The sequence below is a fragment of the Atta cephalotes genome (genome assembly GCF_000143395.1).
Source record: "Atta cephalotes unplaced genomic scaffold scaffold00054, whole genome shotgun sequence".
In the NCBI taxonomy this organism is placed as follows: domain Eukaryota; kingdom Metazoa; phylum Arthropoda; class Insecta; order Hymenoptera; family Formicidae; genus Atta; species Atta cephalotes.
In genome coordinates this window covers 778,407-800,547 of record NW_012130118.1, presented here as the reverse complement: position 1 = coordinate 800,547, position 22,141 = coordinate 778,407, and the positions used below count along the sequence as shown (strand labels likewise).

General features: G+C 37.9%; 3 protein-coding genes across 3 annotated transcripts; 2 read left to right on the top strand and 1 right to left on the bottom strand.

The window, feature by feature from the left end:
* The first annotated feature begins 7,631 nt into the window (after positions 1–7,631).
* Positions 7,632–9,404, top strand: LOC105623171 (zinc finger Ran-binding domain-containing protein 2). The gene is made up of 7 exons (XM_012204571.1): positions 7,632–7,702; positions 7,898–7,950; positions 8,102–8,183; positions 8,562–8,883; positions 9,011–9,114; positions 9,182–9,223; positions 9,362–9,404. The coding sequence occupies exons 1-7, from the start codon at positions 7,632–7,634 to the stop codon at positions 9,402–9,404; spliced, it is 717 nt and encodes a 238-aa protein (XP_012059961.1).
* Positions 9,405–11,678: 2,274 nt separating this feature from the next.
* Positions 11,679–16,290, bottom strand: LOC105623170 (protein BCL9 homolog). Its single transcript, XM_012204570.1, has 7 exons — positions 15,987–16,290; positions 15,613–15,851; positions 14,982–15,267; positions 14,523–14,881; positions 13,972–14,437; positions 13,643–13,850; positions 11,679–13,524 (listed from the first exon to the last, which is right to left on the bottom strand). Exons 1-7 carry the CDS (start codon positions 16,288–16,290, stop codon positions 11,679–11,681), a joined length of 3,708 nt encoding a protein of 1,235 aa, XP_012059960.1.
* A 2,485-nt stretch (positions 16,291–18,775) lies between these two features.
* Positions 18,776–20,277, top strand: LOC105623169 (integrator complex subunit 12-like). The gene is made up of 4 exons (XM_012204568.1): positions 18,776–18,934; positions 18,995–19,360; positions 19,936–20,008; positions 20,084–20,277. Exons 1-4 carry the CDS (start codon positions 18,776–18,778, stop codon positions 20,275–20,277), a joined length of 792 nt encoding a protein of 263 aa, XP_012059958.1.
* The last annotated feature ends 1,864 nt before the right edge of the window (positions 20,278–22,141 follow it).

The window sequence follows — 22,141 nt, the reverse complement described above, 5'->3', positions numbered from 1 at the left end:
TATTATTTATATAGATATGTAGAATAGTCTTATATAATAAAGTAAATAGTAGAGTATATCTTGTACATATAATATATATATACATACATATATATATATATATATATATATATATATATATATATATAAATTTGACAATTAAGGTACTGAACATAGAATAAGACATTTTGCACGCGACTTTATGTTTGGTATACACATCGCAAAATTGTCGCGATAAGTTATTGACTTGATAACGTCACTTATTATCTGTTGAGAGTTTATCTTATCCAGTAATAGCTAAATATTAAGAATATCTTAACGTGCTAGTTGGTGGATAGGTATCGCCAATAGGTATCTCATCTTTTCGCGAGAGGCATAAAATATATTTTAATTAATTGGCAAAGTCCCTTTTTCTTTTTTTTTCTCGCTAAATCATTAAAACCATATTAACAGACATACAAACTTCGTCGCCTTCGCAGATGAAAATGATTTGACAGTGAAACATTGCAACAGATATCACAAATGTTAATGATATTTTCTCTATTTGAGCACACGAACAAGAACATTTTAAAAATGAGATTTATCTAGAACATATTTCAAAAATTGTCGATTTTAAAGAAACGCCAGTAAGATAATCGGCGATTTCTGCAAGTTCTGTTTAAATACCACAGAGAAAAATTAAGTTTTATATCAGATCTTGACGGAAAATTGTATATATTTAACGTGCCTCGCGTTTGTGACAGTAAACATTTTTTTTCGTTATTAAATATTATGTTTTGTTACATACACAATAATGATTATATTGTTATTTGCCGTATACTTTATTTTGTAAGTTTGTCGTATTAGCATGATACATGTTATTATGATTCTATTATAAGAGAGACATTAATATAAATGTCGATGTATACGTTGTGTTACGCTTTCGTTATACATGTAAACCCTAACATTTCTAGAACTCTAACATAGCTATTTCATTCTCACTTCACGTTTATATTAGTTCCTTCAGGTTACGTTTTTAATATATACGGAAACAAAATGCTTGTAAGTCGAGAAATAAAAAAAGATTAGTTTAATTTTCAGTTGTAATTGCGTTATTTAAAAATAATTTCAACCAATTTTTGTGACTTCTAAATAAATATGTTTGTGCGGCGTAAGCAATTTCTTTTTTTATTATTTTTTTCGCAAAAGAAGTCGAGAACAGAACGAATGAAGAAATAAAGTGTATTTATACTGGGTAATAGAGTACGACGAAAGTGTACACAGATAAAAGGTGCGTATGTAGTAATCTGCGGCTGCAGAGAATACACGCGATTTACTATATAAAAAAATCGTTTGACCGTAACGATGGAATGTGTGTAAAATTGCATAAATTCTAGTTCCATAGACTCGTAGGTGCCTAAAGTCAGCAATGATCCAATAAGATCATTAAAGGTGAACCTATTCGCCCACAGAGAAAGACTTCTTTTTAGACACTTTTCTATCCCGGAAACCTTTTCCGAAGTTCATTTTCACTCATTGTCATGAGACGAATGAGTTTTTCGGCGGATTGAGACCGACGAATGGGACAAAAAAACTCACGCGAATGAGATAAATAAATCCCAAAAACGCGAAATTCGACAAACGACAAAGCGGATAATTACTTAAGAAAACACCCAATGGTGCGTTCCTGAGATAAAAAGGACCAAATTAAGAGCAGAATGATCCGTATATGTCTCTCCCTTAAAGGAGGCTGGGATCAATCAGTGTGACACTTTTTGAAATTCGAATCAAGAATTCTCTTTTTACGATTGAGCCCAAACTCCCTTGGACTTATTCACTCGAAGCAGTAACGGTGAAACTAAATAATCATAGGTGCTGGATACTGAATACGCCACTTGATATTTTAAGGTGCCTTCGCTCTGTTTGTTGCAGTAAAACTGTACTGGTAACCACCAATCATTTACCCGATCTATAAAGATAAATTTTGATTTCCACATGCGTATGTGTGCGCGTGTTTGTGTGCGTCTGTATGCGCGTGTATGTATGTACAAGTGTGTAAATTTTAGTTAGTAACAACTAACACGAACGTATCGACGTGTTGCTTTCGCTCCCAAACGTTTCATCACGCACGCAAGTTTTTGAAGAAAAAGAGAGGAAGAGAGAAAGAGAGAAATAAAGAGAAGGAAAGCAACAATGAGCAAATTTTCTTTCACGAAAGAGAAAGTAAAGTCTTGTAAACTGTACAATAGACATCTGTGTAAATAATTGTAAGATATTGGAACTAGTGTAGATTGTTGAAAAGTCTCGTCATGTATCAACGAAAAGCATAGCCAGATTTTCTTCAAAAATCTCGATCATAATGCAAATATTAAATTAAGAGAATAACAGAATATACACTGACGAATGAGTAGAGAAACTGCTTGTTGAATTATGAAGGTTGTTTAATTATAAAAGTTTGAATTGAAACTAAAAAGGCAGACAGATAATAATTTTTGGAATCGATATGTAGAACAGAGTTTAAGCTAAAATTAAGTTTACATTAATTACATACATGGTATAAGAGCACATACATGGTATAGAGAGACGCAAAGATGCAAAATCAAAAGAGTATACTTTGGCAGTTAGTTCTTCTAGTATTGTCGCCAAGAGTTATTCAGAAGGAATAAAGAAGAATATTTGCAAGTTTCCTTTTATCGAGATAGAAATGAAATGGTCTATGATAATAGATCTATTCCTTGTAGTTACTATACTTTCTCATCGTAGAATCTTCTTTCATTCTTCCTTCTTCAACAAGCTTGACTGCGCTCTTATTTTAATTTACACACAAGAAGTATAAATACAAAAAGTGATGTTGAAAAGAATAGACTCGATAAATTGGCGAGAATAAATAAATCAGTCGATTTTATCATTTCGCGACCTTCGATTTCGTATTTAGAAATAATATTCTTCTTGTCAATAGATAGTTGAATGTATAAAATCTTGGGGGCAGCGTCAACTAAACAAAAAAAGTATAATTCGCGTAATTGATTTTCTATCATAAAATAAAGCTCGAATCGATCGTCCAACGTTCGCGATAACGCGTCTCTTTCGAATGGAAAAAAACTGTAGTGCAAAGCAGATTCTACGACCAATTTGATCAACTTTTTTCATGTCGAATAATCGTTTGATAATTGATAATTAATATCTTTCAGAGACATAAAACGGAATATGTATAACAGAAAATAAACACTATAACGAATTGTAAAGCACAGCTTGAGTCATAATTGTTATATTGTTTCATCGTAAAAAGAAAGACTGATATATTGATTCATTGTAAAAAGAAAGATAATTATGAAAGCGCTCTTCGTTCTGTTAAAAAGAAGAAAACAGATATTGATAACAATTTGAGAGACATTATAGTAAAATTGGTTACAGTATTAGTTTCTGCAATTAAGTGTAATCTTACATTGTACGTATAAAATAGGTATCGTGAAATGTATTAAACGATATCGTTCAAAACCAATCCTTTTTTTCAGTTAAACAGAAGATTTGTCCTTTTTAGGAGTCCTTCTTCAGGGTTGCTACACAATTGGAAATCAGGAAAATTGAAAATGGCCAAGGAAATCAGGAAAAAGTCAAGGAATTTTCTAAAATTTTCTGGAAAAATAAAATTCTTGAAAGAAGTTTAATATGTATACATCACATCTATAATTTTGTATTACTATTAATTAAATGTAAGCAGTGTCAGTTTAATCAGCAATTAATAGTAATTTACATTGCCATATTAAATTACTTTCTCTAAAAAATATTTGACGGTTTCCAAATCAGAAAATATAAAAATTCAAAATATTAGAAGCATAAAAAAATTATAAAATTTTGTCTGAAAATCAGAGAAAAGTGGAATCTTAGGATAAGGAATTTATGACAACCCCGTGTGGTTGTCATTCATCTTTCTTTTCTTTCGACTTGAAAAAAAAATGAACCGTGCAAGAAGCTCAATTAAAAAGAATAGGTCTAGAAATTAACAGTTATTAATTTCTAAACGCAAATGAGGAATACAATTTGCAATTCTTAAGTTGCACTAATATTAATTTTAAGCGTGGCTTAAAACTCTCTTTGTCCCTGTCTCTTTTCGGTTTTAAAACGAGATAGAAAGAGTTTTATGTTTCACTTAAAATAAAAGTAACGGGTCTTAGAAGTCTAAAAAAAGAATGGAATATAGTTGATTTTATCCCGTTTTAATCTCTCTTTCTCGTCCTCTCTAATCTGTGCTGCTGCAAATCCCCGCAAACTCACTCTTAGCCCGAAAGTATTTTGTTTTGATAATCACCTCGTTGATTGACGAGCGACCGATCCCTCAGAGTAGCCGTTCATCGCGTTGTGTAAAAAGAAAAGAAAAAAATAGATATGCATAAGGAAGGATATTATGTATAATGATAACCCCCTCCTTGCGACACAACGGGGACACTGGGGGACCGGGAGAAGGAGAAGCGATAATTTTGCATCGATACACCGAAACTTGCTCGGGCGAAACTGTAATCGCTTTGTATATTTTTGTAAATATACTTCTAGACACTCGATATGTACGGCGTGATGCGACGACGGGTCGGGACGTAAACGTCGAGATAGGACACAAGGAATAACATACAACGGATGATTGAATACTAATCGCAGAGCTGATTAAGAAAGAGAGAAGTGAAAGAGTTGCAAATTCTTCTCTGATCACGGTTAGCATTAAATGATATTTCCACACGAGCTAACAGTAACATTACATCAATATTATAGTTTCCTAGACAATATAAATGTAATTTTTAATGGGAAGAATCCTACATTCGGTCGAATGGATCTTATATATTTTTTATATAAATTTATATACATTCTGATTCTGCATATCGCGTGCCGACAATGTTTCTCCAGACTTAAAATGCATGAGCATGGCAAAATCAGAATAGTAATATCACTCATTAAATTGTACAAGCAATTTATATAATAATTTTTCGAAAAATGCTATAAAGCATTTTTTTAACAGGAATATTAATTGTCATATATTGATAAAATATAAAAACTACGAATAATTTATTGTGAAAGATATCACATGTTATATATAACAGTTATATTGTTGAAGAGATTATTGACATTAATGTAACGTTGATGCTGTTAAACAAGAGACAGTGTAATACAACGATCACTTCATCTTTGTTTAACATTAGAAAATAAGGATTCATTATTAAGCCCATGGCACATATAAAAAGATAAAGAAATAAGTTGTCACCAACAAGCGAATTTGTCAATCACGGTAGAGAACGTAAGATTATTACCCTATGTTCTCTCTATTGTCATTGGCTTAATCGCTTACTGTTTTACATATCTTACTGTCTTACGTTTTTCTATGCGTTTCTATGTTTTTACACTGTGTCTCTTGCTGAAAGCATTCACTGTTAACTTGTGTTCCACGAGTTATTAATATCGTTTTGATACCAATCAATTGATAATAGTTGCATTCAGCAAGAAAAGCAACTTTGCAATTGTAAGATTCTTTGATTATGATTAATTTATACATTTAGATCCAGTGAGGAATTAAGGTCAATTATATTAAAGAATCATATAACAATTACAAAGCTATTTTTTTTACTGAACGTACTGAACGCTATTAATAGTTGGAATGGCATTTATAAATCTGGGAAAAGAATTCCTAAAGGATGTAACTTACAATATATTTTACTCTCCGTTTGTTTTTCGCCCTTTGTATATTGCGTGCGTATCGTGTCCTGACTCGACGATCGAATGTTCGCTTGTAAAAGAAAAATCAATGTAGAGGAAGAAGTTCAGCACGCGGTAGTTAATGCATTGGAGGATTTAATTATCGCTATTGAACAGTATATACATATATACATATATACATACTTACGTGTGTGTGTGTGTGTGTGTGTGTGTGCGCGCGCGCGCGCGCGCGTGACGTGTGTGTGTGTGTGTGTGTGTGTGTGCGTGCGTGCGTGCGTGTGTGCGTGTGTGCGTGCGTGTGTGCGTGCGTGCGTGTGCGTGCGTGCGTGTGTGTGCGCGTGTGTGTGTGCGTGTGTGTGTGCGTGTGTGTGTGTGTGTATAAATTGCTATTATTCTATTATAACATATACACGATATATATATTTGCGTTGACCAGTGAGGAATCGTAAAGAAATAAGCATATAGTTATAAATATAAATATCGTAGCGTTTAGTTTTACATATTATACCCGTCACATGTGTAGAAGTCGCATTCCAACGTCTAAGTTTTTAATGAAACAAATAAATTACTTTGGGCAAAACGGGTACTCTCGTCACTCGGTCCTCGTCAGTCCCTGTGTTCCTGGTAGGTCCGCTTGTATATATAATCATATTTGATATTCTCGCGCTTGCAATTCTTCCAGGAGACGTCACCGGTTATTCCTCACGAGGGTAGAACATGGAAGAAGAGAGAAAAATAGATACGATCTTTATTATTCGCAAAAATATGAGAATTAAATCAATAATTGTTTTAACAAGACAGAAAACTGGCAGGAGTGATCATAGATCTGTTTCTAAAATTCTAGAAAATCATGCAGAGAAACGTTGGAAATTGCCTCGAAGGCAAATCTTTGTAAGTAAGCTATATAAATTTTTCACTAATTGCGAGATCCTGAGAGATACCTGCGTAATGATAAAAATATGAATCAACATGAAGTCTGTTCTGTTCACTGATCTGCATTGAAAATGCAGATTGATTTCTTTCTCGCTTTTCGCCAAACTTCAAATATATATTTATTTCATTTTAAGTACGAGTGAATCACTCGCTCCATTTGCATTCACTTGCTCCTCTTTTGTTAAATCAGCTATCTATATATATATATATATATATAGGTATATGTGCTGTAATTATATTTCTTACATAAGTATAGTATAAATAAAATTATATATATAAATATAACGTACATACATATAATAATGTTTGTAAAATATTAGAATCTATATACATAAATAACAATCATGTTTATAAATAATATATTTTCATGCGCGATTAGGTGTAGAAAATTCACGAATCCACCAGAATTGGAATCCAAGACAGAATAGGGGATTTACGAGCTGAAGAAATATATAGACGTAGGGGATTCTTCTTCTTGAATCCTGGTGAATCCTCGCGATAGGGTCATAGAGTGTCGCCGGTGTCGACACTCGACACCGCTATGCGTGAGCGTGATGCGTCCCATCCCATGTCGCCCGTGCGCGATGTACTCTGCGCCAGACCAGTCATCAGAGACACCAGATACAGCTTATGATCTCATGCAGCCCAATACAGCCAGCTGCCAGACATCACGGCGCGCTCGTCCAATTCGCATGCACTCGTCGGCACTCGTGTTCTCGTGTATCTCGTGTACGCACATACGCTGACGATCTTCCATTGATATCAGCTAATGCCACTTGTCGTAAGCATCACTGTTCAATAGACTCGTGTTGTACTGCAGTTGGAATGCAGTTGCAGTAGTTGCGACAGCGATCGCCAGTGACTATTGTAAAGTACGACGATAGTGCCACGGAATAACAATACGTCGCTCGTTATCACGAACGAACTTCAAGGTTAGGCACAAGGTTCGCGTGGCGAAGCACGACGCTGAATCGGACTTCGATTCGGAGTCCGCTTCCGAGGAGTAAACGCGCGACATTGATATCGCTCCGACAGCGGATATGGACGGCAAGGTCGACGACGAGAATCAGCGTGGCGTCAACGACGGCGACTGGGTCTGCCCTGACTCCCAGTACGTAGTTAACGTATTTATTGTTAATGCCGCTGATGCGAATAACCATTGATGACGATTCATATCCTCGATTATGCTTCTCTCCCTTTTCCCCTGCAACTACGTTTCCATTTCTCTAAATCAAGATTCGCGTATGACGCGTACGTTACAATTGAATAATGATCCATTAATGATTTTCCCCTCTCATCTTTTCAGATGTGCCAATATAAATTTTGCCAGGCGTAACTCCTGCAATCGCTGTGGGAAAGGTACGCAGCTGTACAGTTGTGTAGTGACTATAGTCTATATTAAACATAGAATGCTAGTTGCATGTTAGATACATAAAAGTACAAGTAGCATTCCGAGCATCTACTATATAAAATATTAGACATTTTACTTATATAATTTGATCTGATGCAGATAGAGGTGAATGCCCGAAAAAGAAAAAATTGGGCCAGGAAATTGGAAAAGCAGCCGCGGAAAAAAGTAGAGGCCTATTTAGGTAATGTTTACAGTTATCTTTTATTAGTAATAAACAATATGTAGAAATCAATTACTTGTACGCAAATTATATATTATGCAATTAATAGATATAAATAACAACTGTTGTTATGAAAAATAAAAATTAAGGATTTATGATAATTTCAAATAAAGCTAATATTTTTGTGCATACAAAAAGATATTATTTGTTAAATAACGATCATGTATGATGAATTTGGAATAAATATCAACATTCTGGATATTAAACATGTATTTAAAAAAACAATGTAATAAAAGTATAGAATGTTCATTTACATTTTATTGTGTTTCTGCAATATCTCTTCAAGCTGTTAAACTATGTACATATATAAATATATATGCAAAGTATAAAAAATTGCAGCGCGGACGATTGGCAATGTAGTAAATGCGGTAACGTAAACTGGGCTCGCCGACAACAGTGTAACATGTGCAACGCCCCGAAATTCGGTGAGATAGAGGAACGCACAGGATACGGAGGTGGGTATAACGATCGAGGAGTTGTCGAGTATAAGGAGAGGCGAGATGAGGACGACGAATATGATGAGTTCGGACGGCGTAAAAAAAAGCGAAAATTAGAGAAGAATTCCGACGACGACTCGAAAGATTCCAAGTACAGCAGCCCGCGTAGTAAATCTAGAGACAAGGAAGAGAGGGATGAAGATGAAGAGGAGCAAGAAGAAAACGTAAAGTTTTTATGCTGTTAAATGCGGCGTGACTTGAAAAGTGTGATAGAATTTGATAAGTCACGCTCTTCAATATAGCATTGATTAAAATACATTGCGGACATGTAATTGATATTATAAATCACAGGAAGAAGAGGAAGATGACGAGGAGGAAGAAGAGGAAGAGGAAGATGGTGATTTATCTAAATACGACCTTAGTGAATGGGATGATTTTGCACCAGCAAAAAAAAGGTAAGTGTACATACAATTACGTTATTATCCATTTTTGTAAATGTTATTGCGAATTTTTATCTTTCAGTACAAACGGAAGTACTATATCTTCAGAAGCACAACGGTCAAGGTAAATTAATAGCGGTAATGCAATGTAAAATATATCCGTTATTCTCAATCAACATAATTAACAATGCTTTCTTATATTATTAAATTAACGACATTTGTATCAAAAACGTTTATTATAAGGCATGAAACTTATTTACAGAAACGGAGATGATCGGCGCGATTCAGGCACATCCAACCAATGAAAGGCTGTACAGAAGGACAGGTTTGACTTGGGTTTCGGGTATAAAATTGATTATGATGATCAGAGTTGCAGACAGCATACAATGTGATGAATTTTGCTAAAATAATGTATAGTCCCAGATCCTTAAGACTTAAAGTATAACCTGCTTTTTATTGCGATTATATCTTCAGTATATCGCGTAAAGACATCGAGTAGAAAGATTAGCGTTGATTTAGCAAAAGAAAGAAGCGCAAGCGTTCTTCTCATTCAACATATGAATTTTTACAGGTGAACCAGGAGATGAAAGAACGCAACCAGTGCTCGGCAACTAAGAAATATACACAACGCAAGTTTTAGTAATTTAGTATGCACCTTTGGATATAAAGTGGCCGATAATGTGTGACTTATTACAAAGGGAAATCGACTAACAATAAGCTTTACATTTATAATTGAGCTCATAGCTTCGTTGATTCCTAAGGAAGCGAAATGTAGGTCTCCTATTTGCGCGGGTATATCGTTGTTTTAACGATTGCAGAGTTTATGAAAAACTACTTCGGCGCAAGTAGTATGTTTCGCTAGCGAGATACGAGATTGATAATTTCAACATGAATCTATAGAAGAAATTATACACAGCTCGTTTTACAAGCTAAATATGACGTTGTAGAAAAAGATCTTACTCCTATTGTAATAGATGGTGTCAACGCTCTGCGCAAGCCCCGTCGTCGCAGTGTTCTAAAATTCCTATTACTTTTATCACAAACATAACTATATCGATGTAGCCGTGTCACTGCTTCACATTGCTCAAATTGCCTGAAGAAACCTAACTTTTTCTTCTTTTGTCCCCTTGTGTCTCTCTCTCTCTCTTTTTACATCATTTATCTATGCATAATGCTCGCATTAAGTGGACAATCGTCAAGTGTAGTTAAAGAATCATTCCCCAAACAGATATGTATTTTGCATCTTTTGGAAGAGACCAAAAGGAAAGGATACGTTATCTTGCTTTGACTATCACAGATTTGAGTAAGTTGAGAAACAGCCTGCTCACTTTGAAAATGTAGCGCTTTTTAAATTAGTCGTGTCCCGCGTCATTGCAGATATGGACTTGTCGTGAACTCCGACGGCCGTTCTTGAATCGCAAAACGATTATCGATCAAATATCGTACTGACTTCTTGTAAATATCTTTATTTTTCATTTATAATAAAAATCATTCATCAACAACATAATTGTTCTTAGTTCAATTAATTCTTTCCTTATATTGTAAACTACAGGTAGGGGAGGGGAGGGAAGGGAGGAAGTCATGATTATGCACAGAGTTGGTCGTAGAGGAAGGGGGGGGGGGGATCGATGAAGGAGTATTGGGGATATTGAAGGATTATGTTGCAACAGGTATATATATATATATATAATATATATAATATGTATAATATGTATATGGTATATATGTACAATAATAAATTTGAGCTTGTTTGACTGTGTTTAAGTATTTTAGTGATAAAGGAAGGATGAATTACGGCACCGGCGTACCAAAATCCTCTTGCTCATTATACCATGCACTTTTGTATATGATTACTTTATCCCAAGTAACCAGTATGAACAAAGAGCAAAAAAAGGAGAGATTTCACTTGTTTTCTTCCTCTCTTATTTTTTTTACACTCGAGCGGTAGTAACGTATTTCTTAATCTAGCAATATGATTCTTGATCTGAAGTAACGACTCTTACAAAAAAAAAGAAAACCAGATTGTACATCAGTATTTACACGAACGCGAGGGATAATATTCATCCATCTTCGTTAACATTTACGATTTACAAATAGTTCCGGAAGATTTCGGTTCGAAACGACACTTCCAAGACATCAAGATAACAGATTTGGAAACACGACGTACGTCGTGATCCAGAAATTAAAAGAAAAAAAAATAAAAAATCTCGCTTAACACATACGTAAACGTTATACACAAATCAAAAGTCAACTAAAATTTTCGTCGCACGTCAGTCGTAAAGATTATCTTTGAAAATGTGATGTTCAGCGATGCTCACTGATATTCATATTCCTTTCTGTCCTTCGTAACATCGCTAGCACAGTTTACACTTCCAGAACTATATCTTGCATGATTAATAGAAACATCCCTGATAGACGAAAGAGATAAAGATAGATGGATAGATAGAAAGAGAGCAAAAGAGATATTGAGAAAGAGAGAAAAAGAGGGATGAAAGGCCACCATAAAAATCGTCCTTGTTCCCGTCATTCTCGTTCTCGTCATCGTTATCATTACGATATGGATCAATACCGGGCAGCGTTCACTTCGGCATGAAAAATTGTTGATGCGAGTGTGAGTTCGGCGGTGGATGCAAATTAGGATGCGGCGGCCCGCTGCCTCTGGTACCAGTGGCATAAAGCTGTTGTTGGAAGTTGTGAAACTGTTGAGCATAATTTGGGTCAGACATGCTGGGTCCGCTTCCGACGAATGGACCAGTTTTGAAATTGCTGGTTGCGCCGCCCATGCTCGGCGGTAGAGGCTGAGTAGCATCAGGCGGTGGCCCCAATCCCATCGGACTGGCCTTATTGCCGGATACGCCGTACATGCCTGGATTCGGTTGATTCGATAGATTTTGCGATACCATATCGGGCGGGAAGACTTTGTCGGAATCCATAGAGCCGCCTGGGAAGACGCCGCCTCCTACCATATGCTGCATCCGCATCAAGTTGGGTTGTGGTCGCATGTTGCCGACCGGTCTCATTGACGGGTGCATGGTGCCGGATGTGTTCATGGATTGTCCATCCATTCTGGGTGAGGCACCCATACCAGGGATCCCGGCGGCATTCATATTGGACGGCATACCGCCATGCGGACCCCCCATGTTGTTCGGCATACAACCGTTCGGGAAGTACTGAAGGTTTACAGAAGGCGTCCCTCCCATTTTTGACTCTAGATTGGACAGTGGATTGGTAAATCGCGGAAGGAAATCCAAACTGGGTGGACCCCGAGGTGCATGACCGACGTTTGGCCTGGCCGGCAAGTATTGTATGGTATTGGGTGCATTCGGCTTTACTTGAACATTTGCGCCGTTGTAAGGACTGGGCCCTGCGACTCCGTGGCCGGTTATCAATCTTGGCGGTGGCGCGTGTCCAGGGTCACCGCCAGGATAAGCAGCGCCGGCTGCACCGACACCAGAGTGGCCTCCCATCATCCCATGAGCCATTATAGCAGGATGCCCCATCTTGCTGGGAACCCCGCCGGGGCTGCCCGTATGCGAAGTAGTAGGGCTGTAACTCGTTGGAGGACCCGCAAGACCCATACACATACCGCCGACCTCATTACCAGGTTCACCACTGGCTGCACCCATATGACAGCTTCCATTCATTTCACCACCCATCTGCATCATATGCATGCCGGCATGTGGATTGCCAAACGGCATCATGCCAACAGCGTTACCGGAATGCATGGGCTCGTTGCCCAGCGAATTGCTAGCCGCCGTATTCGTGAGCTGCTGGCTCATCTGCGCCAAGGACGTTATTGGATCAAAATTCGTACCCATGGTGTTCAAGCCACCAAGTCGACCGCCAATGTTGTTAGGATTGAGAGGCACGTTGTCAGATGGTTGACTCACGTTTATGGACGGCCTGCCACAAGGGAAAGAAGCACCGGTGGGACCGCCGCTCAACGATGGCACTACTGTCGTATTCCCAGAATTATTCGGATTTACCACCGTAGGCTGTTGTTGTGGAGGCTGCTGCTGTTGTTGCTGTGATTGTTGTTGCGACTGCGTTTGCTGTTGCTGCTGTTGAACATCTTTTACGGACGGTGGAGATGTATCGGGTTTCATGGTAGGCGATGCCGGTACTGTTCGCGGTGGACCCATACTGTCGGGCATGCTGGTGTTGTGCGGCGTCGGACTACTTTGCGCGCTTGCACTGGATTTGTTGCATGGTTTCGCAGGATCCGCTGGAGTATGCGGCGCGGCGCTACCCGGCGTATGTGGTGTGTGCGGTGTGTGAGGACTGTGCAGAGAACCCGTGAAGCCTCGGCTCATGCTATCCATTTGTACAGGACTCGCGCCCTCCGATCTAGTAGGAAATTGACTGTTACTATCTAAACTTCCTGGCAAGATTCTGTTGGGCATCTCCGAAGAACTACCGGTATTCCTATTGTCAATGGGAAAAAAAATATTATAGTTTTGCGCAAGTTTTATGTATGATTACATTAACTGAGATATTTTTCAAATGATATTACTCCATAAAATGAGAGAATGAGGGTACTTACGTAGATGAATTGCCATCTTTTAGACTCGTGTTAGGTTGTTTCTGAATAGTTAGTTCCTGCCCTTCGAATGTGCTAAGGTATTGAAGTTGATGAGGACTCGGTACTGGCATTAGATTTGCTTCTTTCACGGCCGATGCATTAACGTTCCCAGCATGTTGCTGCTTTTGTTGAGCTAAAGATTGTAGTGTTCGGCAAAACATACCGTCCACTAAATCGAAAAGAGACACACAAATTTAATTTATAAATTATACAAAATTTTCATTATATCAAATTACACTTCGAACCAGTGAAAAATCTTTACAAAGAAGAAAGTCTTCAAGTAAACTTACCGTTTGGTTGTTGATTGGTAGGAAAATCGAGGGAAGTATCCTTTTGAGCAGTAGTACCACTAGGACTAAGAGCAGCAATATGGGAATGAGACACTGGTGTTCCTGGATTGCTGTGATTCAATCGCGTCGTTGAAACAGCTGCTGTGGCTGCCGTGGCAACCGTCGGGTTTGGAGAGTCCTGGCTTGTCGGGCTTTGTCCTGGCAGATGGCTGGTCCTCTGATTACCAAGTTGGAACTGTCTGTTGCAGTCCGCTGGTGAATTCAGAGCGGAACTTGCGCGCGGTGATGGTAGCGATAAGTTGCTGGTGGGATTGTTGGGTGACGATGGATTCGGACTTTGAATTGCAATTGGAACACTGGCGGATCGAGTTGTTTGATGATACGGTGGTGGCGGACCTTGACTTCGCGGTACTCCAACCATATTGGTACCGCGCAATGGTACTGCACCAGGATTACCGACAGTTGCCTATAATACAATAAGTATACGTGCATCTACATATATGTAATTTGTTACGAAAAATAATTTATTCAATTAAACTTATTACGCATACCTTGTTTTTTCCATCAAGAAATTGATGCTGTAATTTATGCCAATCCATAGATGGAGAACATTGATTTGGAACACCTACAGGAGGAACATTCGTGGGAGGACACGTCGCTCCTTGAGCCGCATCTGTTAAAGCATTGCCAGTTTGATCCTCCTTGTGACCGGGAAATAATATCATTTGCATTTTTCGTAAGGTCGCTAGTTGAACTTCTCTGTGCTGCCTTTGTTTCGGCGTCAAATTTTCATCTGGAACTTTGACACCTTGGAGAGATGGTTGTAAACCTCCTGGACCTGGACTCGTTGTGCCACCTAATAAATTCGGACTGTGGCCCATAGTAGTGTTATTAGCGGGTTGAGGGTTGGCTGTAAAACATAATACATAATAAAACATAATACACATTAAATTTTGCATACGTAAAATGTTAATAATCGATTTAGAAATGAAATATTTAGTAAAAATTACCTGAATTACCAGGTGAATTCGGCACAAGACAAGGCACGTCTATGTTTCCATCATCCAATGATGGTTCAGAATTACCGAGGGAGTTTCCACCATTTATGTTTCGCAAGTTAGGTTGTTCGTTCCAAAATTGTGGAGCATTTGGATCTAGTGCTGGTAAATCCGGGGGTTGTTCAGTCGGGAAAGTATTATTCGCATTTCCCTGATGGCCTTTCTGTTTCATCATAGCAAGATTATTTAACCATTGAGCAGGATTTTGTCGAAATTGATTTACTTTATTTGGATGTTTCTAAAAGAATAAAAATGATAAATATATATTAATGGTAATTAAATAAATAATAAGAGTAATATATGTATAATGTATTTAAAAAGACAAATTGCGAAAAGTAACATTTTGTATGAAATATTTAATATTAAAAATGATATAAATGAAATACTGAGAGATAAATTACATAAATAAAAAATAAGGTATGAAAATAATATATATAAAATATATATCTGTAATATTTCAATAAGGAATTATGGAATAATAAACTTTTCTATAATTAAGAATTTATTTTGTATAATAGCTGCTCAATGTGTGTAATAGAAAATCTATAGTACTGTCGGAAGAATTCAACGCTGCGTATAATACCTCCAAATATTTTTTAGTGCCTGGTTGTGCACAATGATAAGCGATGATTGAATCATATTCGCCTCTCAACACTGTCTCTGCGGCTTTATTCGCCAATGCCGTAGAAAATACAAAAACTTGACTCGACTGTTGCATATATTGAGTCTCCCCGCTGCTCGTACTAGTTCCCATCTGTTTTCCCACGACATTACTAACAAGTGGTTGAATGCTGTCCGCTGTAATAACATTTCCACTATAATCTACAGCAAAAAGGATAATTTGATTAATCTAATATAAGGCATGTGTGAGAAGGAAAACAAATGTATACACTTAACATACATATAAATAAGAACAAAAAGTGAAAAATTACAGATATGAATTAAGTTAATTCTTACCAGGTAAATTGTCCGTGGGATTGTTAGGATCACCCTCTTGCTTGACCGAATTCAGGATGGGCTGATTCCCGTTAGCATTCTGATTCTCCCCAGACATTGTACCTTCACCATTAGATGGATCCAAGCAAGGGTCTCTCGGACACTCGGAGGTATCCTCTCCAGTCGCATCGTCTGTCCCACCTGTGCCTTCTTCCTTGATTTTAACAGGGTCGGCATCAGGCTCATCCTTGACAACGGTGGTAGGAGGACAACAGCTGGGCTCGTTGGGCTTCTTTTCGGTTTTCATGGCTGGAGCTTGCCGCATACGCAAACGAGCGAGCGTGTCAAACCTTGCTGTTGTGATTGAACAGCGGGAAAAGACGCATGGCCACTAGCACTAGGTTCGCGTCCTCGATGCCTGGTTGTCGCGTGAGCAAAAGAAGAGAGAAAGGACAGACGAGAGGAGAGAAAGGATAGGTTAACGTTGAGATGCACGTCGCCCAGTGGACCGTAGATCACGCGCACTCACCAGACGGTACCTACGAAACCGTTCGTGGCACGAAGTATCGCCATGTGGTCACTTCCCATAGGATAACACGATGAGATCCGTCATAGAGACAACGGGTTCCGAGTCTATCGCAGTCTATTGCGCGAGAATGTATTATGTGTTCGTTGTGCGAATAAAAGAGGATGCTACGGGGAAGCCTCGCCACTTGAATAAGTGAGAACTGAGAAAGTTTAGCCGGGACGGCCGATTACGTTAGAGCGAACCGGCTGGAAGCTGGGCCGGAGCGCGCGACGGTAGTCCCGTAACACTTGTCCGCGTGGGAGAAAGTTTGTCGCAAGTGTCACCGAGTCGCGAGCACGGCCTGCACGGCACGGCACGGCACAACACGGCACGCACCTTTTCGGCTGCTGCTGCTGCTGTGAGTGCTGTGAGTGGTGCTGCTGGTGCTGCTGCTGCTGCTGCTGCTGCTGTTGCTGCTGCTGCTGTGTGTGTCGCGCGCGGCTGCTGCGGCTGCGGCTGCGGCGGTGGCGGAGCAGCGGCGGTGCGCGGCGCGTTCACGCCGCGGGGCCACTCACGAACGCGGCGAGTCCGGGTTATAAACTATCAAACAGCGGGGCGAACGCACGCTACCTGCGCGACTCGGGATGTCCTCCTTGCCGTCGTACGCGCGAGCATTGTTCTCTCGATCCCCGACTTTATTTGTCACTTCATGGTCGCTTTGATTATTTATTTCTTTTACGCACGGCTGCCAACTGCCCGTCGAAAATTCGACGGAGTCGCAAGAAACGCGCCGCCCGTACGCCAGACGGAGACGGGACGATCGGCCGTCGTGCGGCGGAAGCGGGACGCGCGTATCGTGTCCTTGTTGCGCGCCTGCGCAATCACTCGCACGAGAGATCCATGCTCTCGCCGCACCGTCGCCCGCGCGAGAGTTACTATTTTGGTCTTTCTTTGGTTATATTTTCGCCTTCTCGTCGCCTCTTTCGATCGTGGCGGCGACGGCGGCGACCGACGCTGTCCAACGCTGCTTGATTGCCTCGTCCTACTCCGTCCACTCCGTCGTTCTCGTCCTCATCGTCGTCATATTCGACGCTGCGCGAGACGATGAGGGGGAGAGAGAGAGAGAGAGAGACAGAGAGAGAGAGAAAGAGAGAGAGAAGAAGCTTTTGCCCTCCCCCCCCCCACGTTTTATTTCTCGCACTCAAATTCGCATTCACGAATCGAAGCTTTGCCAGATCTGCTCTGGAATCTTCTCAAATCATCTGGAATGCGTGCAGAGGGGTAGTCGGACTTGCGTGGCGATGCACTCTGCATTCCCCGAGTTCCTGGCGACCGCGACGAATCCATAGGTGTCGTGCAATTAGTCCCGTACTTCCGGCGGCATTTTCAAATTCTCGCCCGCAAGAAAAACTTGTTAATAATATTTCTTTTGTTATCGATCTAAATCAATCCATCTCCCGTATTCGTTTATCGATTTCTTCCTGAATGTCGATGACTGATGATATGTAACTTTCGATTTTGACGTGATCGAATTTTTTTCGAACGAATTTTATTTTCATGCTTAGAGATGTACGTAAATGTATAAGTTTAAAAAAATTCGATATAGTAATTCAAACGATATTCTGACATTTTGTGTGTTTTCTTGATTTAACAAACACACGGAAGTTCGCGAATTATGGTTTTATTATGTGATGAAAGAAGCACGTTGTTACTTGACAAATTAGGCTGATAGAGTATCTTTAAGTATCTCTAAGTTTCGTTTAATTAAATCATCGATTTGTACAGTACATATAAATATTTTTATAATTTGTTTTTATAGCTTCATGAAAAACTTGTCATTCGAAAAGCGATAACCTACAACGGGATTTTCAGAGCACGAAACAGCACGGCAATTGGATAATAAAAAATTCAATATTATTGTCAATATTACTGTGTCTGGCTTTATCGCGAAGATTTTTGACTAGATCATCACTACGGAATCTACGCGAGTGAATTAAACGACAAGCGTGCCGCACGTTTCCATCCGTTCGACAAGATAAATCTCGAGCAAGGTGAAAACAAAAGAAGATAAACTTTACTTTTTTTCGAACGATACCTTTTACGCAGAGAGGAAAAAGACGAGTTTTAGGCAATCACACTCGCGCAAATTGATATGTAACGAAATATTTATGTTTCGTATGTATATAGTTTTCATTCTTGTCGAAGCATAACCTGACTGTCGTCGAGGCTAACTTGAATTAATTTTTATGCAGCAACATAAATTGATATTGTGCTGAAAGCGAAGAACTGAGTTTCTGAAAAGATGACTCAGTTGGAGTTGGATCCTCAATTCACGCAGGGATTGCGACTCCTGTACTCCACCAACAAGGATTCTGCAGAGCAGCTGCGAGCTCTATTAGATGAGGCGATTAAACAGAAGTATGGACCATCCAAAATGCTTTCCAATGTGCTGCACAAAAAGGTATGATTATCCCGTGACATGAAACAAAAATGGTTCTAAATTTATCTATTTGTTATTCAGTACATGATGGAAGAACCAGTGTTGAGCGATCACAGTAGTAGTAGCAGTAAGAAGAGTAAGAGTTCCAGCTCATCTAAGCACTCGAGTAAATCAAGCAAGAACAGCTCCCCAGTTAATTTACCAGCGCGTGACACTCCACCAGACATCCTGCAATCGGACGATACGCTGGCGCTGGAAATTCTAGAGGATGATCTTACGTGTGTCATTTGCAAGGGAATGGATGTCGGGGCGAGAAATAGGCTCGTGGAATGTCAAGAATGTCATTCTTTGTATCATCAAGAGTGCCATGTTCCACATATTTTAGACTCGCAGATAGATAACGTTCCGAAACAAGTATGGTACTGCTCTAATTGTCCAAAGTCTCAGGTGTGTGTGTACACCCACTTTTACAATTTTTTGAGAATATTTTATATATCATTTCGTTTACTCATGAAAAATCTATTGTTATCATTATTAATGAATTTATATTTCAAACAAGATAATTCTATTATCTTTTATTCCCTACTTAATGCGAATTTTTACTATAAAAATATCCTATTTTCTGACTGTAATTATGTTAAATTATCACAACAGACATGAGAAATTTTTTCTTTGCATTATACATTAAAATAATTAATTTTTGGTATGTTATTACATTTGATAGAGACGTGAAGCACCTATCAAAGATCTCATCAATTTGTAAATATTGGCAAATAATTCTGTAAATCTTGATCAATTGTTATAAGATCATTTTTTGAAAACATGGAGGATATATAAATTAAATCGTGCATTTATTAATGTGAGATAAAAGAATTATTTTAAATCAAACATTAATGTAAAACATATCATGACAAAAATGATTTATTTCAACATGTATAAAAAAATTTTTGCTTCTAATATCATAATTCGATAGGGCTGCAGTGAGAAAACCGAATTTTCATAGTAATTATTATAATTTTTAGGTCTCGAAAGAAAGGAATTCACCAAAGACTGTAACAGAAAGCAAATCTAAAGAGCAGAAAAAATCTAGCTCAAGTAAATACAGCGTATATTTTTATTGATACATGTGTGTGAAGTTAGTCATTAAACTAACACTGTTAATCTTCGTAGGTAGTGGAGCTAAGATGACACCAAATATTCATATTATTAGCGCAGATAGAAGATTGAAAGATATGATGAAGAAAGCTAAGCAGGACAAACGTAATACAAGTACTGCCACGAGTTCAAAGAGCTCTTCATCCAGTTCTCCTGCATTATCCTCGGCCAAATCTTCTCAGGATAAATCAGGATTATATATAAAATAAAATCAAGGATAGAATAAACTAACTTGTAAAAAAAAAAATAGCAAACCAATAAGATCGTATATAAGTTGTAATTTGTAGAAATAATATGAAATGATTTGTAATTATTTTGTAATTAATTTTGTTAATCTGAGTTAATCTGAGTTAATCCGAAAGGACTACAATTTTTATTATTACTTTTTATGAAGTACTAAATAGTCCATTATTAAAGTAGTCGACAAGTAAAATCTGGATTTATCATCCTATATATGTACGACATTAAGAATTTTGATTGGAAAAATATTCTCACTCTAATACACAGTGTATGTACAAGATCTGAAGACATGGTAGTGTCTCGGCGCTAAGACAAATGCATGTGTTTATATGGAAACGTTTTAAAACGAAGAAGGAAGGTTTTATTATTATTTTTTATGAATATATTTTCATAAGATCAGAGAAAGTAAAAGTCGCGTTCCTTTATGATAAAGACAAAACCTAAATAGATGATATCACACTAATGTGTATTTATATTGAAGTTTAATCTCGAATTACATTCAATCGATATTAATACAATTGGGCCTTTGTGTATGTCTGAATTTCTTACTGCCTATATAAATACAATTCCATATTATACAATTTATTAATAAATGTACAAATGTGCCATGTAAATTTGTTATCTTTAAGCTTTCGCATTATTATTACAAAAATATTAAGTATGTAGAAAATAATGACATAATATTACTATCGCTAATAATTATTACACACGTAACATCATTCGTAATACAAGTCTGCGTTGATAGTTTTAATGTAAATATACAATAGAGCATTTTTTAATACCTTTTTATTGAGATATTTATAAAAGGAAAGCGATAAAATTATATAAACTTCACATATATATCTCAAGATTGTGTGTTAATTGTACTATTATATATATATATGTATATATATATATATATATATTTATATTTATATATAGAGCATATACACAATTTTTTCGTCACTGAAATCAACTCGCGAATCACGTACGCTAATTTATTATTGGCGTAACGATGTAACATCGATACCGAAATTGATGTTAGTGTTAAAAATGCACAGTGGAAAACTATAACACACGCGCCAAGTAGGTTCTACTGTATACAAGATATACATGTAAACTCGTGTATCCGCGAATGCGGAGGTGATTTAGTTGCGACATACAAGAACAAATTAACATAACGACTTATGTAACGACAACTTGAAGAGTTTTGGACTGGATAGAATATTTTCGAAAAGTTCACGTTTTGCGTATCCATATATTTATAGTAATGATATTTAAATCTTAGTGCATCAACAAGCTGTGATAATTTTACACGAGCGCTGTTTTATGTGCCCGTATAATTACAATAAATTCTTTACAAAGATTCTCCAGAAGAAAATTTTGAATCTCAAAGTCGACGAAGGATCAGAGAGGACAACTGTGTATCTTGAAACGAGGTGAAAATTATAAACGAAAAGTGAACAAATTTACTAAGTGTTAACCAATGAAATTATAAATCCTAGTAAATTCGCTCACTTTTGTAATATTTACCTTGTTTCAAGATTGACACGTTTGAATTACAGAAGATCGACCATCTTCTTTATATGTCCCTCTGCGGATATTTGGATGAATGGTTGTATCGACTCAAATTATAGGACACGTTCCTAATCCGTAAGACTGTGTCCTAATCGTAAGGCTGATAGCAAGTTTGTACAGCCGAGACTGCGGGTGGGCAAAAATAACGAAGAGATAAAGAGATACCAGTCATTTATAATACCAATATATTTCTTGCGATTTTCGTTTTAAATGCAATTAATCATTTGTCCCTACGTCCCATCAAGAATTTGGCAAGAATCATTTCGTTCTCTCGAG